The sequence below is a fragment of the Adiantum capillus-veneris genome, chromosome 4 (genome assembly GCF_014529385.1).
Source record: "Adiantum capillus-veneris isolate H3 chromosome 4, ASM1452938v2, whole genome shotgun sequence".
NCBI lineage: Eukaryota > Viridiplantae > Streptophyta > Polypodiopsida > Polypodiales > Pteridaceae > Adiantum > Adiantum capillus-veneris.
The window spans coordinates 56,012,230-56,036,225 of NC_140934.1; the positions used below are offsets into that span (position 1 = coordinate 56,012,230).

The 23,996-nt window shown below is 44.3% G+C and overlaps 1 protein-coding gene across 5 annotated transcripts; it reads left to right on the top strand.

The window, feature by feature from the left end:
• Window positions 1–283: 283 nt before the first annotated feature.
• On the top strand, window positions 284–23,996 carry LOC147459210 (deSI-like protein At4g17486). 5 transcript variants are annotated; one of them, XR_015187844.1, is made up of 5 exons: window positions 284–644; window positions 1,270–1,557; window positions 22,417–22,503; window positions 23,298–23,387; window positions 23,560–23,695. XR_015187844.1 is itself a non-coding variant. In XM_086510516.1 (4 exons), the coding sequence occupies exons 1-4, from the start codon at window positions 506–508 to the stop codon at window positions 23,712–23,714; spliced, it is 669 nt and encodes a 222-aa protein (XP_086366642.1). In that variant the 5' UTR covers window positions 287–505; the 3' UTR covers window positions 23,715–23,996. The 5 variants fall into 5 exon arrangements, 3 of the variants coding, with proteins under 3 accessions (XP_086366642.1, XP_086366644.1, XP_086366643.1); XR_015187845.1 differs by having other exon boundaries at window positions 287–644; window positions 22,420–22,503; XM_086510516.1 differs by lacking the exon at window positions 23,298–23,387 and having other exon boundaries at window positions 287–644; window positions 23,560–23,996.

The following is a 23,996-nucleotide window of genomic DNA, read 5'->3' on the forward strand; positions in this document are numbered from 1 at the left end:
TTTTTGGTTTTAGAGAGTCGATGCGTAGACAGCGTGAAAGGTCGGTTCAAATGGTTGGCAAGAGAGTCTCGTGGGAAGTGTGGATGTAGTGAGGTCGAATCCCCATATGCTCAACAATAGTTTTCTTCCAAGTCTCGATAGAATGAGAAAGAACTTGGAATCTTCAAAGATTCCAAGTAATATGATTACACACGAACCACATGGGGATGAGATTATAGCTCTCAAGATATTCCACAAGCCTATTGAGTTCGAACTTTATAACCGTGCTTTTAACAAGTTCGTTAGAGAATATACAGGTGGAACATATAAGGAGGTCAAGGGACTCCTGCAACCTTTGGTCTCGCTGTAGACAACTAGCACTTCCATTAACCATAGGACACGGGCAGTCGAAGCTCGAGTACGAGAGTAGCGACACGAGCCGAACCGTTCTGTAGCTGATCGTCCCTGGAGAGAGAGAGATGGCTGCCCTGTGATCTTACTCTCAACTTCTGGCAAGCAAGCAATAATGCAATCAAGCTCAGATTGCGATTCTACGGCCCTCTCTGACAGGGCGACTGCGATCTATCTTAATGTCTATGATGTCTCCCATCTCAATAGCTACCTCTACTGGCTCGGTCTTGGCATATTCCATTCTGGGGTTGAAGGTTTGGCTTCTTTTCCTATGCATGCATTTTCGTTTCCTTGCTTCGGTTTCAGAGTAACTATGCATATGTTACATGGGGAGGCTGTACAAGGTTACAAGCCAATGGCTACTAGAAATTTTGGAGTTTGGATACAGCTTGAGAAGGTGCAAAGGAAAAATGGAAACTTGTGGGCTCTTCAAAGTCCTAACTAAAGTCTAACAGCCCACATGAAAAAGGTGCAGGTCTATTGGACTTTGTTATCATCTGTAATGCAGAATTTACTGCTTCAGTAAACTGTGTAAGTTTAGTAATTGAGTTCTGCCCCACCAAGGAGAATTACGGGCCAATCATGAGGTTTTTGCGACTTGTCGATCTTAGCTGTCATTGAGCCATTATACATGAGCCAAATTTATTTCTAGAAATTTGTTTCTGTGCATTTTTTCTTACCGAAATCTATAGGACTTTTGGACTTGTAGGTTCCAAAGACAGCATGGCCACTTTATTTAAATCAGCATTGAAGCATTAAAAGGAGTAGCTGTACATTATTTTCATATTCCTTGGTTCATCACACCCTACTCATTACTTGAATCCATGCCACCCATGAACTTTGAATTAGATGGTCACACCTGTTGTCTTTGTTTTGCAGTTCACGGTGTTGAGTATGCGTTTGGTGCCCATGACTATCCAACCTCTGGCGTTTTTGAGGTGGAACCTCGGAATTGCCCAGGCTTTGTTTTTCGGAGGACAATCACAATAGGAACCATAGACAAGGGTCCTGCAGAGGTTCGAGAATTCATGGAGCAACTTTCTCTTCAATATGCAGGAGATTCGTATCATCTCATTTTAAAGAATTGCAACCATTTTACCAATGATGTTTGTATGAAGTTGGCAAGAAATTCAGCACCGGGGTGGGTGAACAGATTGGCTTATATAGGTGAGTTTTAAAAACCTTAGTCTTACATGTTTTGCTAAAGTCTCAGATTGGATTTTATTTATGTGGAAATGGCCAAAGTTGATACAAGTGGGATTGACTCGCCCTTCAATTTTACGTCTAGTACTATCTCTCTATCCTTTTCATTCCTTAGAGTTGCTTTTCTCACCCTGTATTCGACCACCACGTTGTTTCTTGTGGAACCAAGGGATTCCTAAAAGGACATCACACCCCTCTAGAGGCATGATATAGAAGTCCTCGTGCCCCAAATACCCCTGACAATGCAACCGAAGTTTGTCAATGACACGTGTAATGGCAACATCCCGTTTGGGTGTTGCTATAACTGCCTCAACTGGTGATCCCATTTCTTATGGCGTAATTCCAAGCAGAGCCGCCAATTCAATTGAAATGAAGTTGGCCTTGGCTCTTCCGTCGAAGAAGATAAGCCTTAAGGGCTTCTTGATCTCGTACTTTGCCCCACGTTCTGCAGAGCTCTGTACTTTCATCCATATGCTTAGGGTCAGTCTCCACAAAGTCTGCTAGTAGTCCAACTTTCCTCTCTTTGCTCGCTCCTCTGCTGCTCTCGAACTCTCAGGCTTGTCCTCTGGCTGGTCTTTGGGTGCCTTGTTAGGACACCTGGCTAAAACATGCTCATGTTCTTCACAACCATAACATTTACCCTCCTTGAAGTACTTGGCCTGTTGCTTTGCCAACTGTCGAGGGCCTAAAGGTCTCTTCTTTTGTTGTTTTCCCTTCCTTTTGTTACTGTTATTCGTATCTTGTTCGGTCCGAGCTGTGACTAATCTATCTGTGGGGTACGTAAAATTGCCCTCATGCATTGCAAACGCTTGCTTTGCATGTCCCATCAATTGTTGCATGGACTCGGATTAGCATACAATAATCTTGTATCTCTTTAGGTAGACCACAACAAAATCGCTCTTGAATGTAATTTTCTTAAAAGAAGAGGCTTGTAAGAAAGTGTCCCAAAATATCTAACAGTATCCAAGGTATCGTCCTTGGTCATCCTCAGATGATTCCAAGCGGTGATCACATCACGTTCGGATTCTTGAGTGAGCCATGAGGAAGTAAACACTCTTTTGAACTGAAGCCACTTTGTTGGCGCCTCCCTCCGTGGAAGCAGGGTAGACCATCAAGTCTGTGCATTCCCCTTGAGGTAGGATGCCTCCCTCTGGACTTTGGAGTGCTTAGAATAGCGTCTTCCGGAGTATAAACTGTCAAATGAAAGTGAGGGCTCTGTGGGTATCTTGAAGCCAGAAAAAGTGTCGAACTTTATTGCTTGCCCGTCCTTAAAATCTTTGGGTTTCTTCTTCCTATCCTCAAGAAAATCATACTGGTTGGCTCGGTAAAATTGCTTCCTCTTTGCAAACATAGGCTCATCAGACTCTGAATTGTCCGAGGAAGAGGAATCCTTATTTGAACCACCAAAGTACTTTCTGGATCTTCTTTGCCTTCTTCTTGCCTCTGCTGTGTCTTTGGATCTTTCTTCTCTTTTGGCTCTTTCTCCCTCATCACTGGACTTGGAGGTCGAAGGATTGTCAGAGCTGTCAGAAGAAGATGAGGACGAACTGGAATCATCCTCAAATCTAACTCGTTTCTTGGCCTTCTTGGAGATTTCCGATTAAGTAGCTTGGATGGTTTGCTCCTCAACTCTGCTTTCCGGGCCACTTCTTGGTCTTCATGAGTCTGCTAACTCGTCGTTCTACTATTCCTTCAAAGTCATCCTCTGAATACACCTTCTGGGCAGGAGACCTACTTCTTTATTGCCGACTTTAGAGGTGATCTAATGACGGAACGCCATCTGGAATGCTTCTTGTCAAGCGGGTACTTAGCCAAAAACTTCGCATATTGTGGATCTTTGGAGTACCGAAGCATCTGCTGGGCACAAGCATTAACTTGTTGTTGCCGCTGTATCTCTATTCTTTCGTACTCAGTAGGAGGAGATAGCCTGTACTGCTCTGAATCTTCAGAAGATGGACGATGTCCATTGGAATTTTCATTGTTCTCGCTCGAGCCGGGTTGGCCGGGGCCCGGGTGTCATAGTTCTCTCTTGGCAAGATTCGTCGACCGAATCTATGAGTGCTGTGAGTAAAGGGATTGGATCCTTCGTAGAAGAAGCATCGATTGAACTTTGATACCACTGCAACAGACTTGGTCACTCCTAGTCGAGAATCTACCACAACACACGCAAGAAAACTGAAAAATAGAACAAAACTGAGAGAGAGACTGGCATGGTGAAGTTTTGCGACCAGAGAGATTGGCCCCAAAGAGTGGCGCCCCCTTCGGTATTTCTTTATTATTAATGCTTTGTTGGAATTAGGGTTGCAGGGAAATGCACACAGCTTGGAGAAGACGAAGGAAGCTCAAGGCACACAATAGAGAGTGTGTTACTTAGTGTGATTGATAGCCCTAGAGTGATGGGCGTATATACAATGCATGGGGGAAAAAACCTCGTAAAGAGGGAAAAAATGCCCCGGCGGTCCTAGTGTGTTCACACACATCACTACTACATGTATATGGTAACAAATCCCCCTTGGGAGTGATGCAGTGAACGAGGGCTGGCACGAAGAGTAAAGGGAAGTGCCATACCCTGAGGACAAGATCAGTCCACAAAGGGGAGCAAGCCCAAAGCTTTGCGGAAAGCTTCGAACTTCTCACGAGACAATGCCTTTGTGAAAAGATTTGCAAGGTTGTCCTGTGTTGGCACATAAGCCAAGCTGATATCTCCCGCTAAGAGCCTCTCCCTGACATAGTGGTAATGCACCTCAATGTGCTTTGTGCGAGCATGAAAAATTGGGTTCCTCGCAACTCCCAATGAGCTCTGGCTGTCAGTGTAGATGATGTTGGCAATGTCTTGTCCAACACCCAAATCAACCATAAGGCGTCTCAGCCATACACACTCAACCGTAGTTGCTGTGAAGACTGCCCTGTACTCAGCCTCACAACTGGAAGTGGCCACAATAGGGTGCTTTTTGCTCAACCATGAAATACATGAACTGCCAAGCATGAAACAAAAACCACTTGTGGACACTTGCATGTCATAACAACCAGCCCAATGTGAGTCCGAAAAAGCATGTAAATTTGGTGGCAATGATTCCCCTTGGGATAAAACAAGCCAAGATGCAAACTGCCACTCAAGTAGCGAAAAATCCTCTTGCCTGCCTGCAAGCCAATGCTTAGACCTTGGGATATGCATAAATCTGCTGACTTGTGAGACTGCAAACTGAATATCCGGCCTCGTGTTGCATACATAAATGAGGCAGCCAACAACAGTTTGGTAAAGAGTGACATTAGCAGGATCACCAACATCATGTAGACTCAACTTCAAACCTGTTTCCATGGGAGTGGCAATAGGTTTGCAATCCTCAAGTCCAAACTTACATAGCAATGTCTCTATGTAACTTTTCTGACACAAGGCAATACCACCATCACTTAGCTTAAACTGTGTGCCCAAGTCCTGATGCAACAGCCCCAAATCTTTCGTCAAAGTAGTGATCAACAAATCATCTACGTAAAGAACAACAATGAGAAGTATTGTCATAAATTGGTGACGTGGTTGTCCAGTACACACACACAGAGGCTCTACTGCTGAAAACAGTCTAGTACACACACCCCTGCGGAAGTGATGACGTGGCTGCACCGTACGGACAGGCCCGCAATTTGTGGCACAGATCACAAAGATCCGTACAATGATGTGGCAGCTTTTGTGTAGCTATTGCGTGGCAGATTTTGGGCTGCTTTTCTGGCTACGCACTTTCAAGAGAGAGTGTGAGAGAGCTTTTGCTTTATTTTGCGAGAGAGAGAGAGAGAGAGAGAGAGAGAGAGAGAGAGAGAGAGAGAGAGCTTGTGAGAGACAGAAAAGCTTTTGCTTTATTTTCGCAAGGCTTTTGATTTTCAGCTTTTGGGGCTCTGCTTTTAGCATCCCTTGTAAATCTATATAATGGTGGTTTGGGCTCTCACTTCTCAGAGCATCTGGACGCAGAGTCTGAGAGTGAGTCCTGACTACTTGCTTGTACTTTGAGTTGCAGATTAATATAAAAAGAAATACCGAAAGGGGCGCCAGTCTTTGGGGCCAATATCTCTAGGCACCGAGCTCCGCCGAGCCAGTGTCGAATCAGTTGTGAACTGTGAATAGTGCCAGTCTTTGGGGCCAATATCTCTAGGCACGGAGCTCCGCCGAGCCAGTGTCGAATCAGTTGTGAACTGTGAATAGTTTGAAGTGAATTCTTGTGGTGTTGCGGTAGATTCTTGACTTGGAGTGTCCAAGTCTGTTATAGTGGTATCAGAGCACGGCTGATTTCTCTTCTACGGGAAATCCGATCCTTCTTACGCGGCACTTATGGCTTTAGACAAAGATCAGTCGACTTCCTCTGCATCCGGAGATGCGGGAAGAGATCACAACGAAGATTCACGCGAAGAGTATGGCCCGCCTCGGCCTACTCAGGCGGAGCTCGAAGAGATGGAGCGTTGACGATTGATCGGCGATGCAACAAAGATGATGCTAAATTTTGCGAAGGACCCGAAATTTGCAAAATTTATGAGCCAAACCTCCTTCGACGAGGTGCATTCACAGTGGTGGCAGACCACGGAACCACCCCTCAAACAGGCACTGAAGTAACCTCCTACTCCAAGGATGTACACAGAGCAAGGATTAGAAGAGGTGGTTGATGCACGAATTGCTCAGCTTTTTGACGCCCAGAACAAAGTAGAAAAGCACGACAGAAAGCAAAAGAAAGGAACTGACTTCTCGGGTTATTTGGGTCGTCAGTCTACATTTGCATCAGCAAGAAAGCAGAAGAAGCGTGTTCGATTTGAAGAAGTACCCAGTTCTTCTTCTTCTTCTTCTTCTGACAGTTCTTCTAGCTCTTTTGACTCGAGCGAAGAAGATAGAAAAGGCAAAAAGAGAAGCAAAAGACAAAGCTTTGGAAAGGGTAAGAAAAAGGCAAAGAAGTCCAAATCTCGCCCAGTTTTTGAGAGTTCTACTGAGGACTCATCTTCGGATAGTTCGGACTCCGATGACCGCAGATTTTATGTAAGGAAGAAGAATTTTTACAAAGCCAATCAGTATGACTTTCTGGAAGATAAAAGCAAGAAAGTCCGAGAGTTCAAAGGTGGACAATCAATTAAATTTGACACGTTTTCTGGTTTTCGAGATGCTTCGAAGGCTTTGGCCTTCATACAATAGTTTGACATAGCTTTCTTTGGAGGGCGTTACTCAGAGCACTCCAAGATTCGGAGGGCTACTTCCTACTTCAGGGGAAATGCTCAAACTGTGCCAGTTAAATGGCTGAAATTTAAAAGGCTTTTTATTTCTTCCTGGTTGACTCGGGAGTACAAACGCGACATTCGAACTGCTTGGAACCATCTTCGGATGACCAAGAGAGATTTATTGGACGCATATTGCGAGACTCTGGAGCTCTTTTCTACCAGCCTCTTCATTTAAGAAGATCTCGTTCAACGACTTGTCCGCTAGATATGTGTGTGTGTGTGTTTGTGTGTGTGTCCCTCCCCCATCCCAGAGGTTGTTATGCAGAAAACGACACTGATAGAAATTCTGCACAAAATGACGAAATAGCCTGTGCAGTACTGCCTGTCGTGGAAACGGAGGCCGAAATGAGCCCAAATCAAAAATCTGAGTAGACTGCGCTCTACGAGCTTGCCCGAAATTTTTGTCAACATGCGAACGCTTGCCAAAGCTCACTAAAATCGGAGAAAGTGAGCAGGCGTGTGCTGGAGCTGTTGGCGACTAAGCCCGGCAGGACGCAACCTGCCCTGATACCAATTGTTGGAGTTAGGGTTGCAGGGAAACGCACACTGTCACAAACGGGAGCGCATAACAATATAAAATATACTCGGATAAATAGAATTTGTCACTTAATACTGAAGCCAAAGGATATAGAGAGAAATAAATAGAGAGAGATAGAGAGAGTGAGAAGATCGACACAGTACTGGGGACCAGAAGATGGGCTGGTCCCCCCCCGTAATAGTATCTTTATTACTGAGGAGAAGTCTATACAAGCACTTGAACCGAACGTATTACCACGCTCGTTCTAGAATAAGACTTGATGGTTCCTGGAAGCCTTGGCTTCTTATTCCTAGGGCAAAACCCTATTCCAAGGAACTTCCGTTCCTTATTCCAAATCCTTGAGAACCAAGGTTCTCGCCTCTGGATCTCACCTTCCAGACTCAGGGCATGACATCCTTGTAACTCTCTTTTCCAACTCTGTTTCCAGAGTCCTCTTCCCGCAGAACAACTCTGCTTTCCCGGACGCGAAGTCCTTACTTGGGAATCTCAACTCCCGGATCACAACTTGAGAGACTACCTCTCTCCAACCCGTGGATCTACTTCCCAAACTTGGGTACAAAACCCTTGGGCTGATCTGGCTCTAGCTCCTCAGAGCGCTTTTCTCCTGCAGAGGCTCATGCCTTCCTCTGCTCCTACTCCCTCACAAAGAGGAAGTACACCTGCAATCAAATACTCAGAGATCATAACATGAAAATCGTACCTTCAAAGTCTCGACGCTCGAAACGCAACTCGGTTCTCAAAAAGCAATTCCTCAGAAGAGATCTCTACATAGAAAATCCTCTCTTCCAATCCTACACACCAAAGAGATGTGTTCTCGGGTTCCTTCTCGTAAATCAGCCCCGTCTACGACGTTTATGGGCTGAAAACAGAGAAAAACAGCAGCTTGTTGCGATGGAAACACGCTCCGTAGGCACTTCTTCGCGAGGGACTCGCGCACTGGGTCTTGGCGACATCTGGTACACTTGGGATAGTCATGGGCATCACCGGCAAACGTCTTCTTTGTGGGTGAACTTTGCAGTAGCATCTCCTTCTTGCAAAAACTGATCCTCCCCTCTTAGTGAGGGCATGTGATGCTTTTATAGCTCCTGGCCACGGGCATGAATAGCTGCTCGCGTAGAGATCGCGGCCTTTTTTTTTTTTGTTTTTTTGCTATTCTGCCAAAAAAAGAGAGAGAAAATGCTGGTTAATCTGTTGCCTTATTTATCAGAAGGATGCCCACTTATTAAGTGGGCGGCCGGGGTATTTTAAAAATAGTCTGAACCTGCCCAAAAACTCAATAAACCTTATAAGTTAAAAACAATGCTTTCACAGCACTTCCTAGACGTCCTTGAATGCAATCACATGCACAATTGCAATGCAGACATAGACTTCCTCGTGGGAAAGCATCTGCTTTCTCGAAAAGCAATCCCGCTTTCTCAAAAAGCATTTGTTTTTCCTCAAAGTTTCCTCTAAACCCATCTTCATTCAAGTGCTTGCTTTTTCCTTGTGCACAATTCTAACACAGTTCGGAATTTCCTCCCGACTATGGATATTCCCTTTCCGATGCACTCATCACCCACCTTGTGACGCATCAGGAATACCCATCACCTAGTCCTTTCCTACCGAACTTACGGTACAATCTCCTTCACGATGCTCTATGTCACCCATCCTATGACGCATCAGAGATGTCCGTTCCCGGATGGTCGGATACTTCTTTCCGATGCTCCCTGTCACCCATCCGATGTGACGCATCAGAAGTACCCGTTCCTGGTGGTGGCCTTACAGATATTCCCGTTCTTAGTGCTCCCGTCATTACTTTGAATGACGCACTAGGAATACTCTGTACTCGGATGTCTCCAGTGAGAGAAGGCCTCTCACTTAAAATTCCAATAATTCATTTAGAATTATTTTTCCTTGGTGTTCCAAGCGAGAAAACCCTCACTTATAAATCCAATAATTCATTTAGAATTATTTTTATGTCAGATAAAGCCAATTTAGCAACACACACAGCTTGGAGAAGACGAAGGAAGCTCAAGGCACACAATAGAGAGTGTGTTACTTAGTGTATAATGGAAAGATTGATAGCCCTAGAGTGATGGGCGTATATTTAATGCACGGGGGAAAAAACCTCCTAAAGAGGGAAAAAATACCCCGGCGGTCCTATTGTGTTCACACACATTACTACCACTCACTACCACATGTATATGGTAACATGCTTCACAAAGTACAATATCCGAAGGTCCTCGTCTCAGGAGTGCTCTTAAGTTAATCTGCTTGAGACTGAGGCCCTAACACTTTATTTATAGGCCCTGGGCCTTCTAAAAGCAGTGTACATGAAAAGCTTCAACCCTCAAAGCATCTGGTCCAAATTCCTAGCACTAAAAGCTGTCAAGGCAAATCGCGAAATTCCGTATGAGTGCCACGGCAACAGCCAACGCGATTTGCGGAAAGTTCTTGCAGCGTGCCACATCAGCATGTCCACGCAAGTTGGGAGTCCTTGCTTTATTTTAATGTTCTTGTGTCCCTTGGGCCCCATCGGACAAGGCCCTTTAGGTTGCAGCAACTTATGAGATTGGATGTCCTTTCATTTTGGCCTCTCGGGTTGGTTCTGCAAGTTGTCAGAACTTCCTGTACATCTTTCAGCGGGGCTCTGACTGTTAGTTTGGGATCTCAAGTCGACTGCCCAATGTGTGTCACAAACTGTTGACGTGTCAAAGCCCTGAAGAATAAAGCCAACTTGTAAATCCTGGCCGAGGGGCCTAAACCCTAAGAAGAACAAGTAATAGAAGAAGAAGTCCTATCATCTTATGGGGACCCCGTCCGATGGGCCCTCAGTGACATAAAGGAAGTAAAATAAAGCAGTACCCACAAAAAAAAAAAGACGTGGCAGTTGTACGGAATTCCGCATAATGCGTTGGCAGCTTTTTGGCATTGCGTTTGGACCAGAAGCTTTTGAGTTTTGAAGGCTTTTCATTGTAACTGCTTTTCAGGGCAAGGGTCTTTAAATATGAGGTTAGGGCTCATTCTCTGGCATGCTTCTTGGAGAAGGTGCAGAGTCTGGAGTTCTGGCTTGCATTGAGTTGATGCAATACAAAAAAATACCGAAAGGGGCGCCAAGGTTTGGGGCCAATACTCTCTGGGGTGGAATTCCGCCGCTCCGTGTCACGTGTGGTCTCTCTCTCTCAGGTTAGTTATTATTTGAAGTGCTTAAAGTTGTGAGTCTATTCTTTTCTATTGGCACGTGATGCCCGTCTTGTGACAGTGGTATCAGAGCATCAGGCGTGTGCTTTTCTGAAAGCACACCGGTCCTACAAAAGAGCAAACAGAGCAATTGGAATTTTTACTTGAAGTATCTTCGGGTCCCGACCCCGGACTTATTAGCCACTCCCACCCTTACTTCATCGCGCATTGGGCGCCCTCCCGTCTTCATCGCTCTGTCTTACAGGGCATAAGCCATAAAGAACCCAAGACATAGAATTCATGGATTCAACAGAATGTTTGCAGTTTCTGCTCAATGAGCTTCACGACATTCTTTTGCGGCATCCTCAGCAGAATCTTTCGATGCTGCAAAGTTTTCAACAATTTTTTGAACTACATGTTACCCCCTCTGATGCCCCAGGTGGTACCTCCTCCTCCGGCATCAGAAAGTACCAGAGCTTCCAATCGGCAACCTTCTCAGCCGTCTGTTCCGATCAGGGGAGTCTTCAGGAATATGGTGCAGCCATCTGACCCTGATCCAGTGCAACCGCCTTTGCCACCGCCATTGCCCCCACCTCCACCACCGCCGCCAAGAGGCTACAATGTTTGGAGCCCATATGGATACCCTTATTATCCATACTCGGGATATGTGCCAAACCAGCCCAAGATTTCAAAGATGGCGGCACTATAGTCAAATTTTTCACTTTTTCCGGGCTGAAAGATCGCAAGAAAACATTGCAGTTCCTACAACAATTCGACAATATCTATGCTTTGGGGAACTATACAGAAGAATCCAAGATTTCTCGAGCAGCGGGATTTCTTAAAGATAATGCTATCCAATGGTGGAGTTCAATCGCGACACAACTGCATGCTCCAAGGACTTGATAAGCTTTCAAGATAGTTTTTGCACGTAGTTACATGACTTCGATCTTTGAAGTCTGGATTTTGGCAGAGTGGGGCAACTTGAAAATGCTTGCCACCGAAACCATGGACGACTATAACCAAAGGTTTCTCGACGTGTACCTTCCGGTGTCCTTCTTTAAGTTCATTTCCTTGGAGGACCAGTGCGAGCCTACACCATTGGACTACCATCACCATTGCACGAATATTGTCTCTCCAAGCAAGTCTCTACCATGCAAGAGCTTATGGACCATGCCGCGGTCGGCTACAAGCTCATGAAAGGAACGTTGGAGTTTACCAAAGAAGAACCTCCGGTCACTAACCAGAACTCCCGGCAACAACGAACAAATTCTCGAGAATCCCATGAAAACCAAAATATAAAGAAATACTGAAAGGGGCGCCAAGGTTTGGGGCCAATACTCTCTGTGGTGGAATTCTGCCACTTCGTGTCGCGTGTGGTCTCTCTCTTTCAATTCAGTTGTTATTTGAAGTGCTTAAAATTGTTCAGTCTGTTCTTTTCTATTGGCACGTGGTGCCCGTCTTGTGACAATGTGACCCCATTATTTAGTTTGGCTTTTAGGTTTCTATTTTGCTTTTTTGTCAAAGTCTGGGTAGGTCAATTTACTATGGTTGCTATTTAAGCAATCCTTAGCCCCCATTGTATACAAATCAGTTATTCATTGCCAAGGTTGGTTGGTTGAGGAGACTCTCTCTCTCTCTCTCTCTCTCTCTCTCTCTCTCTCTCTCTCTCTCTCTCTTTCTCCCCTTGGTCTCTACGCTTCCGCATCGACTTTGACATGGTATCAAAGCCTTGGTGGAGCAAGGCGACACCTTGAAGAGAAGGCGTGGAGAACCTCCCTTTTGTGAGCGGCGTCGATCCCACTCTATTCCTTGGCAGCATCTCAAGAGGCTGGCGTAGGTCCCCCAGCCGGTGCTCTGCTCTCCCTTCATTGCCCTACTGTGGGCGCTAAGCTCTTGTGAAAGATTGCATTTTGAAAGGCGTTCTAATATACTAGCGTTTTTTAGTCCTTTGGAGTCGGCAGCAGAGGTGTCGTTATCGGTGCAGCGTTTTCAAAACGCTTGGCGTAGCAAAGGAGAGCTCACACATTGAAGCAAATGAACATGTTTTGAGAGGCGCCAGCTTAAGGGTGACTCTACCTGTAGGGGATTTGTTGCACCTAATAAGGGCGTTTTGAAACGTTGCCTAGAGAAGGCGGTGGGAGTCAACATTGGCAGTTTTTGCAATAGCCTCGCAATTGTGCATTTTGAATGCTGCTTGCTTAGGGCACCATTTTGATGGGCATCTTGAGATATTGTCCCAACAGTCACAAGCTTCAACATGAGCGTTTTGATATGCAACTTTGGTATTGGACCTCGACCAATTTTGTATGCAAATCATGTACCAAGTTTTGATGGCCGTTCTCGAGAAGCCTCAGCGAAGATGAACCATGACCAAAACCAACAAATGGTTATGGATAGCAGATCAACCATCTAGTTAGTGGCCTATGCTCAACCATAGTTCTCAAGGAAACCTGCAAATTGTTTGGCTTGAGATTGCGAAGCCAAAAGCAAATGTACGAGTTCTCTAGAGGACAACGCAAGGCAAGCTTGACAAGGACGGAAATATCGGTGCTCGGTTAGCTGCCTCGGTACCCACAGGTCCGACAACCATTGTTATAAATGTGACTTGACTCTTTGTTTGCCTCTGGAGTTTGAAGCCAAAGACAAAAGCAGGAACTCACAAAGAAACAAAGGCAAAGGCAAAGGCAAGCTGAACAGAGATAACGATAATAAAGATTTGACAGAGGAGATCAGCGTGGCATACGTGGTGGAGACCACAGCTTGTGAGTGGCAGAGAGGGGCAAACAATGCTCCATATAATTAATTTGGACCAATGTGTTGGAGTTCATGTTATTGGTGTTTGAACCCGTGGATCCGAGTTCAAGGCACATGCATCTGTCAGGGAACCAATCAAACGTATCTAAAACACTATGGATGAGTGCACCAATCCATTGTTGTTGGTCGGATTATGGACAGGATGTGTTTCAAAGTTCATTATCTGGAAAGTATTTTGGACGTGATGTGTTTACAGTTCATGAATCCCCCCCCCCCCTCTCTCTCTCTCTCTCTCTCTCTACTGTGGGCGTCCCCTTCGGTGCCCTATTTCTGCTAGGAAGATCCTCTCTATTCCTTAGTGTGACGCCCCAGGATCTGGGCGCGTCGGGGAGGGGACGTTTTGTCTTCAAGGGCCCGGCTCGGACGGGACCGGCTCGGGTCGGGGTGTTTCTTCAAGGGGTCCTGGCGCGGACGGCACCGGCTCAGGAGGGCCCGGCTCTGGCTGCCAAAGGCTATAAAAGCACCCTCACTCTCACTCTCGGGCATCAAGAGAGCCAACACCAGAGTTCAGTTCAGCCAAGACAAGGATGCCATAGGAGTAAGAAAAACAAGGCGCCTGTGTTACACCCATGTTGCTGCAGATTTCAGTCACCAAGATGATACCATTGGTGACTCCTATGGCTGCCCTATGTGCATCAGACGTTGCCAGGGCCAAGTAGGCGAGTTCCATCGCAAAGAAGTGCGTTTAGAGATTGTTTCCATTGTGACAAGTTGCTGTTTTTCTCTTGTTTCAGCCTACGAATGTCGTAGACGGTGTAACAGACTTGCACACTCCAAGTCAAGAATCAATCACAATAGCACCAAATAACCACTTCAAAACAATTCACAGATCACAATAGATTTGCATTGGCCCGGCGGAGTTCCGTGCCTAGACATATTGGCCCCAAAGACTGGCGTCCCTTTCGGTATTTCTTTATGTATTAATCAATGATCAAAGTACAAGAGAGCGGTTAGGGTTTCACTCTTAGACTCTGCGTCTAGATGCTCCAAGAAGTGAGCCCTAATCCGTGAATATAAAGATTACAAGGGATGCCCAAAAGCAGAGCCCCAAAAGCTTGAAAGCAAAAGCAGATTCTCTCTCTCTCTCTCTCTCTCTCTCTCTCTCACAATGAGGGCAGAAAAAGCAATTATGCCTTTCTCTCTCTCTATCTTCCAAAGCGTAGCCAAAAGCTGAGATTTGCGTCGCTAAAATTTATTTATTTATTTTTTCCCACCTCCGCGATTTCTGGAAATTAGGGTTTCTGGCAGAAATTAGGGTTTGCAGGAATTTTAGGGTTTTTGGCAGAAATTAGGGTTTCTGCTGTCGGTAGCCACGTACTAGGGACACACATCTAGCACATGTACCAAATCGAGTCACATCACAGGACATCACATGACATTCAACATTCATTCGGATCTTAGACCATGATTTATCGGCAATGTAGCTAGCAATCACATCTAGGTCCAATCGGGACCTCATCGATGTCCGATTGACTAACTCCTATTGCAATCATGTCTATTCGAGATCAATCAGACCAAAAATGCTGCAGTCATTTCGTCTATCAGTTCCTGCACTCAAAAGAAGTCAAGAACAAATCAGTATCATTATCAGGAATTCCATTTCATAAAGTCATCCAGCAGAATAGTGCTAGCTCTCAGTATCCCTGAAGCTCAAAGAGACATCAGTAACTTTAGTATCGAAATCAAGGCATCTGTTGACAAAGGAGCGGAGTGACTCCCCTCTTGTGCATCCCACTGCACCAGATCTCCGGCCAAGCTGAATTCTGGGTTCCATTTGGAGTAGAAAAGCATCGAGGTAAAGTTTCACAATTCGAGGAGTATCTGCTAGATCCTCGTCCTCCATCCACTTCGCATCAAATGCAGGATAGTTTTTGAACTTAACCAAGAACTGCCTTCGGACTTTACCTTTCTTCGTATCCCTATGTGCCAAAATCTGGTCAGGAACAAGGGTCTCCTCGTTTTCTTCCACTTAGGGTTGCTCATGAGGCTCCCCATCATCAGGCACATCACCCTTAAAAGGTTTCAAGAGACTTACATGGAATGCATCGTGAATCCTCTAAGTATCTGGCAGTTTCAATCAAAAGGAGACATCATTTATTTTTTCAATGATCTGGAAAGGTCCGTAGTATCGCATACTAAGCTTTGGAAAAAGCCTCTCCTTTCCCTAGGCGTGCCTTCTCAAAACGTAAGAGCACCCAATCATCCTCCTTCAATTTTAAGTCGCGACGATGGCGATCCGTTGCCTTTTTTTGTCGTTCTTGAGACTCTTGCAAAGTCTCGCGAACCTTGGCAAAAGCCGTATCCAAATCTTGCGAATATTCATCCGCTTCAAATATCTAATCTTTCGTGCTCCGGAAGGATGGAACCTTCGCAGCACTTTCCACAATCTCAAATGGCGTCTTTCCCGTCGAAGAGTGTATCGTGCTATTGTAGGCAAATCCCACCAAAGGTAAGTTCTTTTCCCATTGAGTCTTCTGATCCGAGATACAAGACTTCAATAAATCTAAAACCACTGAATTTGCAACAAAAGAAGCTAACAGAAGGCTTGGGCTCAGAGAGTTCTACGACCAAGAGCCATGTGGAGTAGATTATCAAAAAGCTTATGAGATCCTATCCACCATCAAGGAAGATGGAACAGCCCACGATGACGAGAACTGCGACCGTGTGCTAATGTTCTCCCAAATTGCCTTCCAAAACAAACTCATAAATCTGGGGTCTCTGTCGGAGACAATCGTCTCAGACGTGCCATGTAATCGAAAATCATCGTGATCATTCTGTGTTCTCGGGAGATCAAAAATGAAATCCATTGCAATACTTTCCCAGGGGTGGGTGGGTATGGGTAAAGGCTGTAACAATCCCTGTGCCTTATGCCTGTCAAACTTGACCTTCTGGCATACTGCGCACAAACTCTTCCACATCCTTTTCAAGTCTCGGCCAAAAGAAGTATCTCTCTCCCCCTTTCATGGTGGTAGCAATGCCGCGGTGACTCGTAAAAGGTGGACAGTGGCATTTAGTCATAACCTTTTCCCTCAACGGCTGTGTAACGCACAACATGGTTTTTCTCATCAAGTAGCCTTCCCGAAGGGAGTATCCTGCTACTGTCTCCCCATCCCGTATCCGTGTGTAAATATCTACAAAATCTGTATCTGTGGCATACTGATCGACCATATCCTCGAAGCTCCTATGATGTATCGCGGAAATAGCTAGAACCAATGGCTTCCGAGACAAAGCATCTGCGACCACATTCTTCTGTCCCTGCACATGGACAATCTGGAAGTGAAACTGTGACAAGATGTTCGCCCACCGCATGTGCTTTTCCGAAAGGTGCTTCTATGACAAGAAGTAGCGCAAACTCTGATGGTCTGTAAAGACAGTAAAATCCGCTCCGAGTCTATAGAATTCTGTGTTTTTTTTTGTGTGAGAGAGAAGAGCAACTATTTGTAATTGAGTTTTCTTCACATGAAGAGCAATAGTGCAAGGTTTCAGGAAAGAAGACAAAGCAACATGCATATTTGCCACATCACACCCATTAGTGGGCCTTCTTGCACCTTTGAGCGCTTATCAATAGTGCCAAGATCCACCCAACATCACCGCCACTAAGTACCTTTCCATTTACCTGCCCACAACTACTCTCGGCTAACCTTTACCACTACCTTGATCGTCAATAATTGCATGCTACTAGCCCCAACTACTTACGCCATTTGGAGCATCACCACCAGCTCACCATTGGAGCTGAAAAATCACTTATTGCAGGCCCACGTAGTCATGAACTTGCGTTCTACTCGCAGTGCCTCATCTTCTCCACCCGTTGTCGCGCAAATTGCTTCAGAGAAACTCTATATCTCACCATCAAATTGCTTTGTAGCACTTATAGCCCTTGCTTGTGTGCGTCCATCAGCTCGTCCCATAGCATCTTGTAAACAACTCCATTGCTTCAGCCGTACTCGGGTGTGATCTCATCACAAGCTCCTCAAAGCACCTGTAGTCGTAGACAACTACCACTTTTTGCCAGTAGTAGCAATGTAGAGTGTGAAGAGTTGCTGCATTTGTGCTAGACATCAGATTTGCACCACCACAATTGCACCGAGTGCGTCATTGCAATGCCAATTGTCATCAATAGCAGCACCAAAGGCTACCTTACAAGTGTTGCACCTTGTCTTGTTGATTGTTGTGTGGTGGGCATTGTCAGCTTTGAAAGTAATAAGGTTTCTAACCCTTTGAAACCTTCCAAGAGGTCTTTCACAATTGATTGGAGAGTGTCTCCTATTTGGCCACATATGCATGTAATTGTATGCACACATTTTTATCGTTTCTCTCGCTCGGTTTTAAACACACCCATCAAAATATTTGTAAGATTCGTAAGCATGTACATTCTCTTTCACGTGTGCACAAACACGACACAAAGTGTATGTGTGCTTCCACCCAATCAATTATGAAGCTTGTAACCCTGACAAAATGAATCGACAAACAACAAGAAGAAACCCACGAAGATGAAGAAGAACCAATGATGGTGAAGCATCATGACGACTCAATGAGCTGCATTACATCAAATCCATGTGAATGAATGAACATTATGATGGTTGTATCTCTTTAGGACTACCTTGTGAACCTAGCACATGAGATTAAAAAGTTAAAAACACCATTTGAACCATGGTGATGAATCTATGTAGAACCACCATGATGAATAAGTGTTTTCCATGCCTAGATGTATCAGTAGTATCGTGGAAGTACACTACCTATGATAACCAAGAACCATGAGTCATGAGCATTATCTCAATCACTTTAAAAATCTCCTCAAGTCTGGCTTAAGGGGGCGTTTGTTGAAATTAAGCCCAATTTGTTGTTTGTGTGGGAAACGCCTTTAACAATCTATGAAGGATGAGATGATAAGATGGTCCAATAAGAGAAGAGTGCAACCTCTCTAGCCAATGGAGCTAAATACCTATTTAAGAGGCCTATGTGAATGAGGATTATGCACGTTGAGTCATTTTCATTGTGTCTACACAAAACGTAACTTGCCTTAAGCTTACAACTCTAATTCTCATCACATTAACCCTAATGGGAGTTTGAGGCTACATCCTCCATAGTAAGCTCACTCATGGTGCAATGGAGAACATGATCCTCCCAAGAAGAGAGAGAGAGAGAGAGAGATGTAGTGAGCACATGAGTAGTGATCCTCGCATTTGATGGCAATAAGGTTTTTATTTGAACAAAGATGTTGAGAATGGTTGAAAGACCACAAAAAGGAGCTACAATTATTAACCTCTTCATGCTATGACTTATGGTAGCATATTCGAAGCTTAGAATACTTTTTGAAGGCACTCACAATGCATTATGGACAAAGTGGTGTACATATTTGGGGGCTAGAATTCCTCCATCCATGTCAAACAAGGATAGGTTTCTTGCAAGTTTTGGGAGTATTCTGTGCAGTAAGGTGAAGCTTAAGCAACCAAAGACTTTTGAAGAAATAGCTAAAAATTGCAAAGAGTAAAGAATGGAAAGTAGAGCTCCTTAGTCAACTTGGAATCAATCTCAAATTAATGTTGAGCAACCAAAGACTTTTTAAGTTTTGAGAGTAGTCTATGCTTAAGGTGAAGCTTAAGCAACCAAGGACTTTTGAAGTAGTTAAAATCGCAAAGAGTTAAGAATGGAAATTAGAGCGCCTTAGTCAACTTGGAATCAATCTCAAATTAATTTTGAGCCAAAGGTTGAAGTGAAAGTTGTAAAGCAACCAAGGGTCCTCGTCAAAGAGCCACATTATAATTGACAAGCTTCTCATTATGTGCGTGCTTTGTTTAAGGAGATGCAAGAGGTTGTGTGTCTTATGAAGAATCTTATTGTACATATGATGAGAGGTGGAAGAGGTTAAATGTAAGGATATGGTTGTGGATTTTAAAGTAATGAGGGATTTACAGGTGGTAGAGGAAGAGGCATGTCAGAAAGAGGGGATATGTTCCAATATTACAATTGTGGTGAATGTGGAAATGAAAGCTCTCAATGTGACAAGCCAAAGAGAGTTGGTGGTGATATGTTTCCTCTTCCATCACAAGTTCCTTCTTGAACTCAAGACTATGGTATTGAGATAAAGGAGAAGCAGGACCAAGTGGCCTGATAGCTGAAGAGAAGGGCAAGGCAAAGGTGGTAAGCACAATCAATTTGAAGAAACACAAAGATGATTCAAGATTTATGGTAATGCATGTAGGTAAGAGGTCTACAAAAGATCATGAAATGAGTGACACAAGTCCTAGCCATAAAAGACGAAAACCACCCCCCCCAAAAAAAAAAAAAGCTGCGATCTCTACGCAGGCAGCCAGTGCTCTGCTATCTTTGGCGTGGCTAGGGAGCCATAAAAGCATCACACGCCCTCTCCGAGAGGGAAGACCTGTTTTCGCGAGGAGATGCTGCTGGCGATTTCAGCCGCAAAGAAGACATTGCCGGTGATGCCTATGGCTGCCCCAAATGTCGTCAAACCCAGTGCGAAGAAGTGCGTACGGAGCATGTTTCCATCGCGACAAGCTGCTGTTTTTCTTTGTTTTCAGCCCATAAATGTCGTAGACGGGGCTGATTTACGAGAAGGAACCCGAGAACACACCTCTTTTGTGTGTAGGATTGGAAGAGAGGATTTTCTGTGTAGAGATCTCTTCCGGGGAATTGGTTTTCGAGAACGGAGTTGCGTTTCGAGCATCGAGACTTTGAAGGTAACAATTTTCATGATATGATCTCTAAGTATTTGTTTGCAGGTGTACTTCCTCTTAGTGAGGGAGTAGGAGCAAAGGAAGGCATGAGCCTCTGTAGGAGTCTGAGGAACTAGAGCCAGATCAGCCCAAGGGTTTCGTACCCGAGTTTGGGACGTAGATCCTCGGATCTGAGAGTGGTAGACTCTCAAGTTAGGGATCTGGAAGTTGAGATTCCCAAGGAAGGACTTTGCGTCCGAGAATGCAGAGTTGTTATGCGGGAAGAGGATTCTGGAAACAGAGTCGGGAAAGAGTTGCAGGGATGCCATGCCCTGAGTCTGGAACCAGAGGCGAGAACCTTGGTTCTCGAGGATTTGGAATAAGGAATAGAAGTTCGTTTTGCCCTAGGAATAGGAAGTTGAGGCTTCCGAGAACCATCAAGTCTTATTCTAGAACGAACGTAGTAATGTGTTCGGTTCAAGTTCTTGTATAGACTTTTCCTCAGTAATAAAGATACTATTACGGGGGGCACCAGCCCATCTTGTGGTCCCCAGTACTGTGTCGATCTTCTCACTCTCTATCTGTTTCTCTGGCTTCAGTATTAAGTGATAAATTCTATTTATATGAGTATATTCTATATTGCTATGCGCTCCCGTTTGTGATAGAGGGAATGTCACAAGTTGGTGACTGTGCCCAACTTAAGAAATGGCCAAGAGGACAAGGGAACTGAACCCAGAAAGGGTGGCCAAGGGGCCTAAAAGAAAAGGGGGGTTAAGAGTTTTAATAAACCTAACCCTACCAACTTATGGAGCACCGGCTTACGGGCCTAAAACTTTAAATATCAAAAGCTTGATCTCTAACGCTGATTTCTGTAAATCGCGCTGGCATTGTTGACATGGCAGGCTGTACGGATTTCCGCTTTTCACGCTGGCAGATTTTGGCTGCTTCTGCATAGGCTTTTGAGGGCAGATGCTTTTTTGTGTTTGTGCTTTTAGGACTGATGCTTTTGGGTTTTACTTTTGGGCATCCTTTGTTTGTTTATAAGTGCCCTAGGGCCACTGCTCGGAGAACATGACGTAGAGTCTCGGAGAGAGTTGGACCTTAGGGGAGTTGTACCTTTGCGAAGCAATAATAAAGAAATACCAAAAGGGGCGGTAGCCTTAGGGGCTAGTGCATCTTGGCTCGGAACCAAGGTGGCCCGTACGTTGGATCCGTACAGTACGGATCCGTACCGTACGGATTCAATATGCATAGGGTTTTATTATTATTATTATTATAATAAATAAATTTTATAAATAAATTTTCTCGGGTGGTGGTGGTTTCTCCCTCCTCTTAAGTTCCATTGCTATTATTGACATGTGGTATTGACAATTGTGTCCCAAGTTCGTATCATGGACCATGGTAGGTCACTTGATTGATGTTTAATGCCATATAGACATATAGAGTGATATATTTGTAGGCTTCTCTCATGAAATTCCTATTTTCTTCCTAATTTTTAAGGGATTTTTTGGTGCGTATTTTTACGTACCTTAAACCTCAATCCATACAGGACTGCGTACCTTACGTACCGTATACGTACAAAATTTTACGTTTGGTTCCACCTTGCTCGGAACTATACCGTGCCCTCTCTCTCTCTCTCTCTCTCTCTCTCTAGAAATTGAATTTGGCAGATTTAGGGGAATCCCACCTGAGAGCAGAATTTGCAAGTTATGCGGAATGGAGCCGGAGACAGAATTACACTACATATGCCATTGCACCGTATACTATGAGATACGTGGGCGTTTCCATTGCCTATTTAAAGAAGGCTTTGGACCTCTAGATAGAGTCATGCAATACCAAGATCAAAGGTGCTTAGGCCTGTACCTACTGGAACTACATCGGCACAGGGATAATCTAATGAGAAGAGAAAGAGCACTACAGCCTCAGAGGCAGATCACAGATTTCTTCGGATCGAGAGAAGCAGGAATGGAAGGAGAAGCAAGAGGCCAGCAGCAAGCACAAAGGAGTACCCACATTCATACCAAAGGCACCCTCATTGATAGGGCGATTGAGCTTAGGAAATCGAGACGGCCACGACCGAGATGCAGAAGCTCACTTCATCGGAGGAGATTACAACGAAGGATTAGAAGTATTCTAGCCAGACACCAAGAATGCTCCTAAGAAATTTATCAAATATTTTGTATTTAGTTTTTCGCATTTATTTTCACACTTTGATTATGGTTGACATAGCTTGTTCTTTGTTCAGTAAATTGTATGAGTTTTTAACTCCGAGCTTGCATATGTATTTTCTGTTTGATGTGAAGGTAGAGCAAAATATTTTTCTTGTTTTTTGCTCTTATATTTATTTCTCAAAGCTCAGTCCTTCTGACATGGGGAGACAATTTCTTGTAGCAGGGGCCTTTTGCAGCTGTCTGCTGCCAGAAAGTTTGCAGATTACTTCAGTGAGGCAAAGTGCAGAGTATCACATTTATGATGATAGTAAGTCAAAACACCTCAAATTCTCTAAATGTGAAGTAAATGCTGTTGGAATCTAGATCCCTACTTAGCTTTTGAAGCCCTAATCGACCAGTCAGACTCACAGATTTGTGTCTTTATCGGTATTTCCTGATAGAGAAAGATAACCTTGTGGCACCTCTCTTTTAGGATTTTTCAAGACCTTAAGAGGAGATTTTCAATTAGGAGGTTTCTTTCTCTTCGTGTTTCTCGCTGTAGGAAGGCTTTCTGAGGGATAATGACAGAGCAAACGTTTTCATTTTTCTTTGAGCTGTAAGGTGCAGGCAGGCATCAGATTTTTAGAAGAATTCAGACTAATTTGTTTCCAAAAGTACTAGCAATATCAAATTGAGGTCTATTTAGGGTAAGCATCACTCCTAACCACGTGATAGACAGCTTTTCTGCTTCTGTAAACTGAATTTGGAACTGAGTTCTAATTAGGGGAGACCAATTATACTGCTTTTCAGGTTTTTCCGTAAGTTGAACCCAGAATTGAGGTCTATGTAGGTGACACCAACTGAGCCCAGGAAGTGTTGCATTGACATTCATATCTAATCAAAGGCTTAGGGTGTTAGGGGGCAGGGGCACAGCAATGAGACTAAATTGAAAGATAATCTATGATTAGCAGTGCAGATTTTTTTGGGGGAAAATCACCATTATGCGCCTGAAATTTGTGGAAATTCTCAAATACCCCTTGAATTGAAATAATTATCAAATACGCTCGTATCAATTTTGGATGGATTCCAATTTTTCACATAGTTTATTTATTTTGACATCAGAGATAATGAACCATTGCCACCGAGGTTACAAATAGAGGCATTTTTATCTATAAATAATGAACGATTTCATCTGGAAGTCCACAATACCATGTAAAATTCTAGTTCTCTTATCTGTTGCGTGGGCAAATTATGAGGTGTATTTTGGGAATTCAAGGGATTTTTTGGGAATTTTCATGAATTTCAAGGGTGTTTTGGTAGTTTCCCTCTTTTTTTTGGTGGTTGTGTGCCAGTTTTGTGTGCTTACATCATATGTGCAATGCAGATGGTGATGATGATTTGCCAGGAGTGCAGCAAGTAGATTACTATGATCAAGGGCAACGACTGCTTACAGCACCCAATGGTGACATGCAGTCGCATATGCAAGAGCATTATCTTGATGTAAATTCCAAGCACTCAACGGATGTAACTCAGAGCTAGAGTGTTGACTCACCTAGGAAGAAATGTCAGTGCAAGGAGCACCATTTATTGTATTGTTTGCTTGCACATGCTGAGTGCATTTAACGTCAGGCTAGCGGAGTAGTCACATTCATTTTGTGCATTTAAGTTTGTATCGGAGCCCTTGTAATTAGATTCTTTGCGGGAGTGCGATCATTGGATTCAAAGGGCCAGAAATGTAATTTTGTGGCATAAGCAGAGGTCCTTGTGTAACATTTGCAGCTTGCTAATAAAACCAGTGCCGTTTGTGGGCGAATTAATACA

Bases quoted from the DNA above. Each gene is read 5' to 3' on its own strand.
- LOC147459210 (XM_086510516.1), top strand. From the start codon at position 506: ATGCAATCAAGCTCAGATTGCGATTCTACGGCCCTCTCTGACAGGGCG. The intron at 645-1,269 runs GTTTGGCTTCTT...TTTGTTTTGCAG, and splicing joins ATTCCATTCTGGGGTTGAAG to TTCACGGTGTTGAGTATGCG. The intron at 22,504-23,559 runs GTAAGTCAAAAC...TGTGCAATGCAG, and splicing joins GTATCACATTTATGATGATA to ATGGTGATGATGATTTGCCA.